Source organism: Pistacia vera, unplaced genomic scaffold, assembly GCF_008641045.1.
Source record: "Pistacia vera cultivar Batoury unplaced genomic scaffold, PisVer_v2 Contig346, whole genome shotgun sequence".
Classification (NCBI taxonomy): Eukaryota; Viridiplantae; Streptophyta; class Magnoliopsida; order Sapindales; family Anacardiaceae; genus Pistacia; species Pistacia vera.
This window is the reverse complement of record NW_022196164.1, coordinates 226,801-240,929: the sequence shown is the minus strand read 5'-3', so window position 1 is coordinate 240,929 and position 14,129 is coordinate 226,801. Positions and strand designations below refer to the sequence as shown.

The following is a 14,129-nucleotide window of genomic DNA, read 5'->3' as shown; positions in this document are numbered from 1 at the left end:
TTAAGATTTGTGCAGCCATCCCTCTCAAGTTAAATTTCAACCAATCACGATCACTTAAATTCAATCTTCTACCACCAAAACACTCACTTGCCTTCCCTCTTCAAAAGCCCCAAAAGAATAGATCAAGTTCGCTCTTTGTTTGCCGTCAAATCGGAAGTGTATTTTTTTTTTTTTTTTTTTTTGTGGAAAAGTGGTATTAGAAAAGTATTATTAAATCATTATTTGGGTGAGAAAAAGTCATTAACTCTTTATCCGAAAAGCTGAAATTTAAACAAATAAAAGTTAACCATCTGATTTTGTGATCAAATTGAGATGCTTCATCTTCACGATTACAACTCTATTATTTCTTGCAAGCAAAAAATTATTCCTAATTTTCTTGTCTGAGGGCAAAATTGAAATTGGGTTTAAGTAATTGTGTACATGTCAAAAACCATTAATTAGAGAAGAAATTTAAGAATAGAATAGAATAATAATAATAATAATTGATGGATCCAACCTAAAAAGAAGTGAAATTTGAAGGAGGCAAGATGGGGAAAGGGATTGGATCTTGAGACAGATGAGATGAGAGAGGCAGTTGCTTCTTAAGTTAAACACATCTTTTTATTAAGCGTGGGTTTGGTTTGGGCATCGTCGTTCTCGTTTCATACAACATGATAGGACTTAGAGAAACCATGAGGTTCGTATTTTACATTTAAAAAAGGAAATGGTCCTTCCAGAACCAATTCAACTTTGACATTTGCGTAAATGCATATTAAGTATTATTTCATATGCATGCATGGTATTATGAGGTCATTTTATTTATTTATTTATTTATGGTTGTATTAGTAGAGTAGGTTTTGAAGAGGTCAGAATCAGGGTGATATTCAAGAATCCAGCTTTCTTTCACAGCAATAAGAGCGGGTTTGAACTGGTATTAGAGTCATTAAACTAATCAGACTTATCAAAGAAATGACTTCTCAATTCACTTAACAATTGTTCTTTGTGTTAGGTATTTCCTCTAAACCAATATATAATCTCGATTGGGACAGGCCAACTGTAGAAGTTTGTTGAGCAAGACCAAGAATAAGCACCCATCCATATTCCTCCTCCATTAGTCAACTCTAAACTTATGCCTCCTTCTCAATTTAATTACACAACTGCCATCACCGAACTTCAAAGATTCCAACTTGAGGACATGATTTTAACAAATTTCAATTTAACGTGCATTTGTTAAATTATGAAATCAACAAACGAATTGTGATAAATACTAAATAAAAATGAACGAAGCGAAATGGCATATGTGGTAAATATATGGAAAAACAATGTCACTATCTTAAGTGAGAATTGTTTTAAAAGTAATGGCCGGCTCGCTGTCTTGTCCCAAGTATCATACATAAATACAAATACAATATAGAACGAAAGTTGGAAGGACACAACACTACAATGGCAAGAGCCTCTGGTTTGGTTTTGATGGTTTGCCTGGTCCTTGTAGGACTGGCAATGTCGTGGAGGAGCGTGGATGCAAGTGGTGAGCAGGAGTTGAGTTGGATGGCCATCAAAGGACGTTGCCAAGGATCCATAGCTGAGTGCATGGCTAAGGATGAATTTGAAATGGATACTGAGATCAACCGCCGTGTATTGGCCACAACACAGTACATAAGCTATGGAGCGCTGCAGCGAGACACTGTGCCTTGTTCTCAAAGGGGTGCTTCCTACTACAACTGCCAAACTGGTGCGGAGGCTAACCCCTACGATCGTGGCTGCACCGAAATTACGCGTTGCCGTAGTTAAGTTGCTTGTTTTCTGTGTCTTATATCATATTTGCTTTTCATTTGTAAAATAGAATTAGTAGAATAATTAAGAGGATTTAGTAACTCCTGGATGGAAGAATATGTACTCACATGGTGTCTCTCCATTACTGTCATGCCCAAATGACTGTTTCTATTATTTGTTCAGACTTTCTTTTCTCTTTCTACGACTGAGCCTATTACCTGTGAATTGATTTCCGTTTCAGAAACATGGTTAAAATGATCCAATAGTTCTGCTTCCAGCAAAACATAAACTCCACTTCTCATCTTTGACTTTTATAAAAAAAAACCTCCACCTTCCAAGTATCGTACAAAGTAAGATAAAATTCACAGGAAGCCAACCCATCTGTGTGTGCCGACTGCCGAGTCGACCACAAGATGCCCCCCACAATCTGAAGTATAGGAATACCGGTTAACCGCTTTTGAACACCCGCATATAGGATAGAATGATAGATCTGTCTTAGAAAGGGCTTCCCACTCGTTGCAGAGCACAAAACATGAACCAAATCATAATTCAGCACAATGATCAATAGGCAACCGTGTCTTTGCTTCTTATGAATTAAGATTAAAATGACTATCGGAATAGATATTTAAAAGCATAGATTCGGTTAAAACCTTTTGAGTTCGTTATCCATGGATAAACTGATTAAAGTCACACCCTAAGTATCATTTCCATGAACAAAGATGTACAAAAAAGTTAACAGAAAAAGCAATTCTGTATCAACATAAATGGTGGTAAATGGATGATATGGCATAGCTGTTTCACGTGACAGTAATTAATGGCAATACATTGGAAATAGTTACTCTCAGTTGTCAGTGCAAAGGAAAAACCAGGAAACATCAAATATGAAAACAGCTGGGGCACTCATAACTCGCCGTTCAATCTATCTCCATAGCAAAATTACAAACTTTTACTAATTCTATGCAGAGCTTTCATCTTGACTCCCGTCACCCTGCTTTGGCTTGGATGGGGCCAATGGTGATGGAGAACCCTCTACTCCCATCTCAGCTCTCAGATCGTTGATGCTCTGCTCCAGCTCGTTTATGCGGCCTCCCATTTCATCGAGTGCTTCGAAGTCAAGGAAGCAATTAATCTCCCAAATTTAAAATCATGCTTAAGAAGAATATACTTATAAATTACACAGATAACAGAACAGCAAATAAAATGAATCCAAATTGGAACCCAATGATTTCTTCCTTGTATGATAAAACCAAGAACACAAAGAGGTTTTCAACCTCATCCCTACCATAGTTACTACTCTTTAGTTCAAGGACATCTTCTCTAGAGTTTAGACCATAACATGCAACAACTGTCGTTTACACTACCTAACTTACCTTGAATATCTGTTTGCATATTTTTCAAAATTTAAAATGTATATGGGCAACAAAAATGTTTAAAACTCTGCTAAAAATTATTGACAACTCATTGTGAATACTCAATAAATTTGAAGAAACAAATTAAACACAACACACAGAAATCTAATATGAACAGAAAAAGTGAATTTTATTTGATGTTCCTAGCTATTACCATCAAAATTTGATATAAGAGAAAAGGATATTCTTTGTAACAATGGAATCAGACATTGTCTGAAACCTGGATTGCATCTGCTGAAGAAGATTTTGCACCTGAAAAGAAAAAATATAGCAATCAAGTCAATTACCGAAGCCCCATCTAGACAATCCCACTGAAAGTAACAAGATTGCAGAGCCTTGCACTAGCTCAATCATTTATAGCAAATAAAAGACAATCAATCATAACTCTTAAGTGAATCATAGCACAATGTGTGAAGCCAAAAGTTTTTGAAGTATTAAGACCTGAAATTAAATCTGTGTAAATTGGTTATAAGAATAATACCCAAATGTCTATATTATAGTTTCAACCAAAGACTTCAAGTACTAAATGAATCGTTTATATGAATTAAAGAACTCACAAAAACAGTCATGTCAGCCGTACTCTGCTTTGGATCTTCTGAATCATGCCCGTCCTGCCAACAAACAACCACTTAGTGCATTCAAAAAGAAATATTCCAAAACAAAGAGATAGGACTAGCCGCCGCTTCAAATTTAACTGCGCAAACTTGAACAAGAATATAAAACTGAAACTAGAAATCAACACTAAACCCAATCTTAAATGCTCAACAAAATTTAAATTAGTTTAATCGTAAAGAATGAACTATATAAAATAGCAGTTTTGAAAATGCAGAAAAAGAAAATCACGAGTGAACAGATTTTGTAACTGAACATTACATTCTACACCGAAAACATCACCATGTGTGGAGTGAAAACAGATCCAAACAATTCGAAATTCTAAACCAAAAAGTTATCAAACCCTAATTATACAATGCGAATTACAACTTTAACCACAAATGAAACAAATCACAATCGAGTTGGACGACTTATATAGGATTGAGAATTAGCAGGAATAAGGCTTACCATTGTTCACGAGTGGATCTCTTCCGTTCAGTGGATTCGATGCGATGCGTTTGCGTTCAATCTCAATTCAAGTGCCGATGACGGGGGAGTAGGAAATGATCGTCTGTATTTATTATGTGAGAACCGCACAGGTTCCTTTCTTGTGTAATTACCAATGTACCCCTTCCGTTCAAAAAATAAAAAAGACGGTAGCGTAAACAATAATATTCCTTCAATCTTTAATTATATGAGACTAATTACAAATTTAGAAGTTTATGGATTTTAGATGTGAGCGTGAATCCTCAAAGAATTTTACTTGTTTTAGTGAAATTAAAAATTTATCTGTCAATATAATGGAAGTTTTATGAATAATGTAAAAGCAAGAAGCAACTAGCCAAGATGGGTATTTCTGTCATTGATCATTTTCATTTAAAGATCCTTTAAATTTCAAATAGCTTGAAGCATAGCTAAGGGAGCGCCATTTGATTTGAATTTTAAAACCGTAGCCTAGAAACTCTTTTCTTCCTTTTTCTTATTATTATTATTTTTTTTTTTTATTTCCCCTTTTGGGCAATATTCAACCACAAATACATCAAATAAGAAAAGCAAATATAGTAGAGATTAGCCTTTAACTAGTTACTCGTGTGTAACAATAATATCTAAAAAATACAACGTAACAAAAATGAGAAAAGTTAATAACATTTGTCTGTTATCCTTCAATAACTATTTTGTATGATTCGTTCACAGTAGGGAGAAGAATATCAACCCTTGCAAGTTCATTTGTTCTTTCTACTTGAAGGCTTATCCTCTACATAAGGATATTCGGGAGGAGCTGACCATAATCCCCACAGTATAATTAAGTGTAGACACAGAAGAAGAAAAGATGAATAAATGTTTGAAGGATAGACATTCCAGCACAATTCCACTCCTATAAACAATATCAAACTGCACAACACAAGAATGGAATTGTGAGTATATGCGGTAGAAGTTGTTAAACAAATATTAATTAGGGAGCAATGTCAGCAATGTACCGAAGCAATGTATGAAAAGATGTTTTCCACAACAGGTAAGGCAAGCTGTAGAAATACCTGCACAAGAAGACATTATGGAATCAGTGCAATTCCAGTTAAAATCAAAGAGGCTTGACCTCAAATCGCAATTTTACTATTATCTTATTCCATCATTCTAAAAATGACATTTGCATGCACATTCAAGCAATCCATGGAAATTATTCTAGCAAATTCAACACAAAACATATGAAAAAAAAAAAAAAGAAATAGAACCACTAATCTCAAGTCATTGGAACATAAATTTGAAGAATAATAGCTGAACATCAACCAACTAAAAACAATCTATAATACTACAAATCAAATCACATCAGGCTTCAAATGATAGACTTCTGAATTCAGTCAGCTTTGAAGTTTTCTGTCCACAAAAAAAAAAAAAAAAAGAGCCACATACCACGAGTAAAACTGATAATGCAATGAGCGAGCGCACACTATGCCAATAAAGTTCCCAACAAACATAGTCGTTACAATATCTGAAATCATATCCCCAAAAAGAAGGAGAACATAGGTCAAAGAAAAAGATACTCTCAAGAAACTGATTAATTCATTTTGGATGACAGTACTTACATTCTTTCTTCAGGATCCTAAATGATGAACTGCTAGAACTTGAAAGAGCAAATTTCAGCTTTAGAGAGACATATTTGGAGTGCAAAAAATTGAAAAGTCCTCCTTCAGTCCTGCAGAGAACCAGACACAGAAAAACATTGGCAAATGATGCATCTGCTAAGTATTTCCATCTAGATATACATGCCCCAGTCAGCCCAACTATCCATCTATAAGCAGCATCTCAGAAGAATTGCACCTCACAGTTTAATGGACAGATAGTAGTACTCATCACATTTTAACATACAACGATATGAGCTCTTCCAAACGCAAGGCAATAGTTTCCCCATTACTATTTTTACAGTTGGAAAACTTAGCATGTTGATTATCAAGAAAATTGCAATTTAACACTCATCAATCATAATGGAGAACAAGAGCCCCTTTTACTTACTTGCACCATCTATAATGAGCAAAAGCTACAAGTAACACAAGATGTGCGATCAGCAAAGAAACTGCAAATCCCTTTGACACAAAAAGTGGTTCTGGAATGAACTTGAAGTTAACAGACCTGAAAAGACAAATCCAAAAGCTATATCTGATCACAACATTCAACCAGCTCAAATAAATAATAACAATCAATAAGAAACCATCAAATCTTCCAGACCATAAATGCCAAATGAAAAGTACCAGAAGTGGATGAAAACACGCCCAAGATTGAAGGATCTTGATATATATGCAATTGGATGTGAGGCTATAAAAGGAAGCCCCAAAAGAATCTGCCAAACCATCCATCAAGTATGTTGAAATGAGTGATCAAATTGAATAAACGGCTGCCCAGGAAACAAAGTCAATTGCGGTAGTAGCCCAACTCACCTAACCACAGCAGGAAGGAAAAACAGTAAGGTCTTTTGCAGATTAAAAAATCTCTTATATAGAATTCAAAAAGGCCTAATGTAGGAAATAATTCATGTATCCACAGATGATTAGTCTCCAAAAAAACAAAAAGGGATGGGATAGATACCTGCATGAGTGCTGCACCAGCTAAAGCTGATATCACACCACCAATACTCATAGCCTACAAAATAAGTGTTCCCAAAAAAGAAATAGGGAGTTGAGTGATTCTTACAGGTGATTTAAGTACACACTTCAATAAATATAGCCAATCTGAACTCTGAAGTTAATTTACCTTTAACAAGAGCAGTAATAGAGGTGGAGCATAGAGGAGCACATTCATTTTTATTGAGACAGCTGTGCTGTACAAATACAGAGGGATATTACACCAAATTCACTTAATATATTAATCATGCAATATGAATGGAACACTACCTGAAAACAATCAAGCCCAAATTCCATCTCTGATAAAGAAGTAAGGCTATTGCAGCATGGAGGAGTGTCATGGCAAAACAGTCGTTAAAAAGACGAAGCACAAAGATTGAGTGTACTCTTTTGGAAAGACAAAGCAAGCTAAGCGCCCACCACGGTAGCTGCAATACATGTTACGTAAAACTAAAGCTCATTTATCAATGGTAAGATGTGAAGAAAAAGTTGAAAATGGTTCAAAGAGATTAAAAAAAAAAATGTTTTTACACACAAGAAATATTCTTCCAAGACAAAAAAATTTAAAACTTAAAGGAGTAGCATTTCACAGAAAACCTGGGTCTGAAGGGCCTTAAATTTCCTAACTGAGGGCAGAGTGGAAACTCTAAGAGACCAGAGAACTGCACAGGACAAGCCTCACAATGAAACACCCCTAATACGGAAATCATAACATGGTAAGCGAATAATAATACCCTGAAAACAGACAATGATGTGAGCTATAACTAAAATAGCTCATTTCACTCTTCACAATAGCTCATATAAGCCACTAAATTAAAATCACATTACCAACATCGTAAAAGCAAGGTAACATCAATTTACACTATTGCCTCCACAAGATCTTAGCAGTTAGGCCCCTAAATCTATTCTGCTGCTCACGAAGTTCATTCTCTGGTTTGCTGGTGAATATAATGTAACATTGGCCCTTTTTCACGTAGACTTCATTCATTAACTAACATATATGTACTTAATACATATATCACTGCTGCATACACATCAGTGGCATGCAGAATTCTATTAAGGCAAATTAACTAGCACAACATATTTACAAATGCAAGTAAGTTACCATACCACATTGGTCTTCACGTATATGAATAAGATAATTGCCAGATTTATAAAATATAAAACGCCAAAAAGAATCTGCAACCACAACCAAAAAGAAAATTATGTAAGCATATAAGAGAGCACAACCTACAATTTTCAATATGGATACATTAAAAGCCAAACAAATATTAGAGGCAAAGGAAACAAGTTTTGAACTCGAAAAATACCCAATCAAGTATAGTTTCTATGGATTTGCTAGTAACTTTCCTCTAAGACACTGATAATACTGGCCGTGGAGGATCAGAATTGCACTTGGGCCATAGATAAATTAGTATTTTCGACAATTAAAATGCGAGGAAGAATAGGATTACCTGAGCTGAATAGACTTTCCCTCCAGTAATATACTGAATAGCAGAATAAAGATATAGAAAGCCAGCTGGATATACCAGAGGCCCTGTGTCCCCTTTCAAATTTTTATAATCCCTTTCTCCTCCGAGAAACCCACTTACCTAATTACAGCAAACCATATCAAGACTTGAGCAAACTAAGAATTGGTGTGATTTTTTGAACTCAACTCAGAAAAAAATAAAAAATAATAATGTTGTAAAACCTGTGCCATGTAAGCGTCCCAGTCAATCTTGGTATCTGCAATTATTCAGAAAAACAATTACAAGAAGATACAATATCACAGAAAAGAAGAAGAGTTAGAAAAGAAATTGATCTTACATGGGACATATTTGATAATAAGAGCAACGAGAAGTGCATCCGCCAATATTAAACCAAAAGCGAATGCGATTTTCGGATTTCTGAAAATTTTGAGAGACGAAGCATCATGTTTAACCCGAGTCGTTGATCCACCCGCCATGCTCTTTGTTGATTTTGATTTCTATTTTGCTATGGTGAAAGTATTTCTTGGAAGCGTCATTGAAACGGTGAGTTTAATTTTTGAAAAATTGCTCAGAATCAAAGATAGGTCGAAATATCCATGCCCTCGACCAGGTCACTTTCTATTTTGTCCGGTTCATGCGACCCGAACGGTTTGCAGTTTGGTCGGTTCAGCGCACCGGTACAGAAATTACATAAGTGGCTATTAAGCTCATCTACATAGAAAAGAACATTTGCCTTTTGTTTCACTCTTTTGAATCATTTTTCTATTATCCTATTTGGATTAAAAAAACAGAATAGGTGTTTTTTTTTTTTTTTTGGGTAAGTAAGTTTTATAACAAAAAAGAAAAAGGTTACAAAGTAATGCAAATGGCCCATAGGCTAACACAAACTAAAACGACAAAGGTACACAGGCCCCTATCTCAAAGGCATGCAAGCTCAAATAAAAAGTCATAGATGCCTATAAAGGAGCATGCAAGCTCGAAAACAAAAACACAAAAAGAGGCACAAATGCCCAAAGAGAGCGTGCAGGCTTTACAAACAAGAAACTAAGATCATCATCCTTTCTTCTTACTTTTAGGCGCTGGCAGATCTGGAGGACGAGAGGATTGGGAATGAAGCATGGGCCATCCCATGTCAGAGTGGAGGTCCACCTCGACATCTTCGGTAGGGATAGCATGAAGTAGGGGTGAAATCGAGTAGATTCGAGTCGAGTATCATCAAGTCAAGTCAAGTCGAGTATCTGGTTAGTCAAACTCGACTTGAGTACTACTGTACCGAATTCTAGTTCAAGGTCGAGCCTAAAAAATCAAGTTCAAACTTGAACTCGGTACCTAAAATTGGAATTCGAGTTCGTATAATTGAGCTTTAGTCGAGTTTTATTTGAGTTTCATTACTCGAGTTCGAGAATACAAGCTTTAATTGAAATCGAGTATTTGAGCTTCGAACGAATTCAAGTATTCGAGCTTTAATCAAGTTCGAGTTCGAGTTCTACTATAATCGAACTCAACTCGAATGACTACTTGAACTAGAACTCAACTCAACTAATGTCGAGCCGAGTTTGAGCCAAAATCAAGTCGAGCTCGAGCGGCTCGACTTGATTTTCACCCCAAGTCCAAGGCTCAGTAGCCAAGTCTCGATTGGAAACACATTTAGCAAATATATATGGTTTTCTATTTGCCACCATCATTTGGCTTTGCATTTGCAGGAGCTTATACAAACTTCTCGCAGTCTCTATTCTTGAGCATTATTGGTTTATAACAAGTTCTCTTTCTTTGATTTCTTTAGCACCTATTACCGTCCCGCACTAGTTTTCATACACCATGTTCATTTTATGGGCATTTGGTCCTTTCGTTGCTGTTTATCGTCATGCCACCGTAATCACGGAGGTGTATAATTGGCTTCTCTAACTATACACCTCCGTGATTACGTGCATTTGGTTTGTGTACACCATATTGATTTTATGGGCATTTGGTTCTGCCTTTGTTGTTTATCGTCATGCCATCGTAATCACGGGGGCATATAATTGGCTTCTTCAATTATACGCGTTCATGATTTCAAGCATTTGGCTTGCGTACACCATGTTCATTTTATGGGCATTTGGTTCTTCCTTTGTTGTTTATCATCATGCCACTGTAATCACGAAGACATATAATTGGCTTCTCCAAAAGAGCAAGAAGATATATGAGAAGATAAGTAGCTCGTGGAGAGGCCGGATACTATCATATTAGGAGTATAGGGAAGTCATATATATGTGACGTTTATATAAAAATGTATCATATCATATCATCACATCAATATTAAATTATTAATTGTGAGAATATTAGCACCTGAAATTGGAATTCGAGTTCGTATAATCTGGTCTTAGGCGAGTTTTATTTGAATTCGAGAATACAAGCTTCAATCGAATTCAAGTATTTGAGTTTCAATCAATTTGAGTATTCAAGCTTTAATCTAGTTCGAGTTCGAGTTCTATTGTGATCGAACTCAACTCAAATGACTACTCGAACTCGACTCATCGAGCCGAGTTCAAGCCAAAATCGAGTCAAGATCAAGCCGCTCAGCTTGATTTTCACCCCTAGTCCAAGGCTAGTAGTCAAGTCTCTATTGGAAACACATTCAGCAAATATATATGGTTTTCTATTTGCCACCATCATTTGGCTTTGCATTTGCAGAAGCTTATACAAACTTCTCGCAGTCTCTATTCTTGAGCATTATTGGTTTGATAACAAGTTCTATTTTTTCAATTTCTTCAGCATCTATTATCGTCCCGCACTGGTTTGCGTACACCATCTTCATTTTATAGGCATTTGGTTCTTCCTTTGTTGTTTGTCATCATGCCACCATAATCACGGAGGAGCAATTGGCTCCTCCAAAAGAGTAAGAAGAACTATGAGAAGATAAGCTGCTCATGAAGAGGCCAGATGTTGCCATATAGGAGTATAGGAAAATCCTATAGCTGCAACATTTATATAAAAATATATCATATCATCAGCATCAATTTCAACATATTAATTGTAAGAATATTGAGCGTTACAATACTGAGTTCGAGTTCGAGTTCGAGTATGAAAAGTCGAGTTCGAACTTGATACCTAAAATTGGAATTCGAGTCGAATTTGAGTTCGTATAATCGAGTTTTATTCAAGTTCGAGAATACAAAATTCAATCGAATTCGAGTATTTGAGCTTCAATTGAATTTGAGTATTCGAGCCTTAATCAAGTTCAAGTTCGAGTTCTAATGTGATCAAACTTGACTTGAACTAGAACTCGACTCAACTCAACTAAAGCTGAGTTGTGTTTGAGCTCAAGCCACTCACGAGAAACTCGACTCGATTTTCACCCTAAGTCCAGGCTCAATAGCCAAGTCTCTAGTGGAAACACATCCAACAAGTATATATGGTTTTCGATTTGCCACCATCATTCGGCTTTGCATTTGTAGGAGCTTATACAAACTTTTCACCATTTCTATTCTCGAGCGTTAGTGATTTCATAACAGGTTCATTTTCTTCAATTTCTTTAGCGTCTATTATCGTCCCGCACTGGTTTGCGTATAGTATGTTCATTTTATAGGTATTTAGTTCTTCCTTTGTTGTTTATCATCATGCCACTGTATTAATGGAAGCGTATACACAGCTAGTGAAGAAGCCAAATACTGTCATATTGGGAGTATAGGAAAGTCATATATTTGTGACATTTATATAAAAAAGTATCACATCATCGCATCAATTTTAATATGTTAATTGTGAGAATATTTAGCGCTACATTCGAGTTCAAGTCTGAACCTGAAAAAATCGAGTTCGAACTGGAACTCGATACGTAACATTGAAATTCGAGTTCAAATTCAAGTTTGTATAATCAAGTTTTATTCGAGTTCGAGAATATAAGCTTCAATCAAATTTGAGTATTCCAGCTTTAATCGAGTTTGAGTTCAAGTTCAAGTTCTACTATGATCGAACTCGACTCAAATGACTACTCAAACTCAGACCAGACTTGACTGGACTTAACTCAACTAATGACGAGCCAAGCTCGAGCCAAAATCAAGCTGAGCTCGAGCGGCTCGACTCGATTTTCACCCCTAGTGCAAGACCCAGTAGCCAAGTCTCTATTGGAAACACATCCAACAAATATATATGGTTTTTTATTCGCCACCATCATTCGGCTTAGCTTTTGCAAGAGCTTATATAAACTTCACGCAGTCTCTATTCTTGAGCATTATTGGTTTCATAACAAGTTCTCTTTCTTCGGTTTCTTTAGCATCTATTATCATCCCGCACTAGTTTGTATATACCATGTTCATTTTATAGGCATTTGGTTCTTCTTTTTTTGTTTATCATCATGTCACCGTAATCATAGAGGCATATAATTGGCTTTCCAAAAAAAGCAAGAAGATTTGTGACAAAATAAGCAGCTCGTGGAGAGGTCAAATACTGTCATATTAGGAGTATAGGAAAGTCATATATCTGCGACATTTATAGAAAATTATATCACATCATCGCATCAATTTTAACATATTAATTGTGAGAATATATAACGCTATCGTACCGAATTCGATTTCAAGCCTGAAAAATCGAGTTTGAACTCGAGCTCAATACTTGAAATTGGAATTCGAGTTTACATTCGAGTTTGAGAATACAAGCTTCAATCGAATTCTAATATTCGAGCATTAATCGAGTTCGAGCTCTACTATGATCAAATTCGACTCAAATGACTACTCAAACACAAACTCAACTCGACTAATGCCGAGCCAAAATCGAGCCGCTCGCGAGCCACTTGGCTTGATTTTGACCCCTAGTCCAAGGCTCAGTAGCTATGTCTCTATTAAAAACATATCTAACAAATATATATAGTTTTCTATTGGCCACCGTCATTCGGCTTTGCGTTTGTAGAAGCTTATACAAATTTCTCGCAGTTTCTATTCTTGAGCGTTATTGGTTTCATAATAGGTTCTCTTTCTTCGGTTTCTTTAGCACCTATTATTGTCTCACACTGGTTTGCGTAAACCATGTTCATTTTATGGGCATTTGATTCTTCTTTGGTTATTTATCGTCATGCTACCGTAATCACGATAGCGTATAATTGACTTCTCCAAATTAAAGAGCAAGAAGATATGTGACAAGATAAGCAACTCGTGGAGAGGCCATATACTGCCACATTATGAGTATAGGAAAGTCATATATCTACGGCATTTATATACAATTATATTACATCATCGCATCAATTTTAACATATTAATTGTGAGATTAATGCTACAATACCGAATTCGAGTTCAAATTCGGGCCTGAAAAATCGAGTTCGAACTCAAACTCAATACCTAAAATTTGAATTCGAGTTCCATTATTCGAGTTTGAGAATATAAACTTCAATCGAGTTCAAGTATTCAAACTTTAATCGAGTTCGAGTTCTACTGTGATCAAACTCAACTCGAATGACTACTCAAACTCGACTCGACTAATTCCGAGCCAAGTTTGAGCCAAAATTGAGCTGCTTGCAATCAGCTAAGCTCAATTGTTACCCCTAGTCCACGGCTCAGTAGCCAAGTCTCTATTGGGAACACATCCAACAAATATATATGGTTTTTTATTTGCCACCATCATTTGGCTTTGCATTTTAAGGAGATTATACAGACTTCTCGCAGTGTAATTGGTTTCATAACATATTCTCTTTCTTCGGTTTCTTTACCACCTATTATCGTCCCGCACAGGTTTGCGTACACCATTTCATTTTATGGGCATTTGCTTCTTCCTTTGTTGTTTATCTTCATGTCACCGTAGTCACGAAGGCGTATAATTGGCTTCCC

General features: G+C 36.0%; 3 protein-coding genes across 3 annotated transcripts; 1 reads left to right on the top strand and 2 right to left on the bottom strand.

Moving 5' to 3' along the window:
- Window positions 1–1,383: 1,383 nt before the first annotated feature.
- Window positions 1,384–1,954, top strand: LOC116139013 (protein RALF-like 33). Its single transcript, XM_031424692.1, has one exon. It carries the CDS (start codon window positions 1,423–1,425, stop codon window positions 1,768–1,770), a length of 348 nt encoding a protein of 115 aa, XP_031280552.1. The 5' UTR covers window positions 1,384–1,422; the 3' UTR covers window positions 1,771–1,954.
- Window positions 1,955–2,430: 476 nt separating this feature from the next.
- Window positions 2,431–4,369, bottom strand: LOC116139014 (heat shock factor-binding protein-like). Its single transcript, XM_031424694.1, has 4 exons — window positions 4,221–4,369; window positions 3,719–3,772; window positions 3,347–3,413; window positions 2,431–2,853 (listed from the first exon to the last, which is right to left on the bottom strand). Exons 1-4 carry the CDS (start codon window positions 4,221–4,223, stop codon window positions 2,708–2,710), a joined length of 270 nt encoding a protein of 89 aa, XP_031280554.1. The 5' UTR covers window positions 4,224–4,369; the 3' UTR covers window positions 2,431–2,707.
- Window positions 4,370–4,822: 453 nt separating this feature from the next.
- LOC116139023 (dol-P-Man:Man(5)GlcNAc(2)-PP-Dol alpha-1,3-mannosyltransferase) lies at window positions 4,823–8,931 on the bottom strand. The gene is made up of 13 exons (XM_031424703.1): window positions 8,675–8,931; window positions 8,559–8,593; window positions 8,320–8,457; window positions 7,976–8,044; window positions 7,136–7,293; window positions 6,996–7,062; window positions 6,831–6,884; window positions 6,497–6,585; window positions 6,261–6,377; window positions 5,834–5,943; window positions 5,661–5,739; window positions 5,231–5,287; window positions 4,823–5,144 (listed from the first exon to the last, which is right to left on the bottom strand). Exons 1-13 carry the CDS (start codon window positions 8,811–8,813, stop codon window positions 4,976–4,978), a joined length of 1,281 nt encoding a protein of 426 aa, XP_031280563.1. The 5' UTR covers window positions 8,814–8,931; the 3' UTR covers window positions 4,823–4,975.
- Between the last annotated feature and the right edge of the window lie 5,198 nt (window positions 8,932–14,129).

Coding starts and splice junctions, on each gene's coding strand:
- LOC116139013 (XM_031424692.1), top strand. CDS start 1,423: ATGGCAAGAGCCTCTGGTTTGGTTTTGATGGTTTGCCTGGTCCTTGTA.
- LOC116139014 (XM_031424694.1), bottom strand. Junction 3,414..3,718: donor CGGCTGACATGACTGTTTTT/GTGAGTTCTTTA, acceptor TTTTCTTTTCAG/GTGCAAAATCTTCTTCAGCA. Junction 2,854..3,346: donor TGATTCCATTGTTACAAAGA/ATATCCTTTTCT, acceptor ACTTCGAAGCAC/TCGATGAAATGGGAGGCCGC.
- LOC116139023 (XM_031424703.1), bottom strand. CDS start 8,813: ATGGCGGGTGGATCAACGACTCGGGTTAAACATGATGCTTCGTCTCTC. Junction 8,594..8,674: donor TATTATCAAATATGTCCCAT/GTAAGATCAATT, acceptor GAATAATTGCAG/ATACCAAGATTGACTGGGAC. Junction 7,294..7,975: donor TATACGTGAAGACCAATGTG/GTATGGTAACTT, acceptor CATGTATTGCAG/CTACCGTGGTGGGCGCTTAG.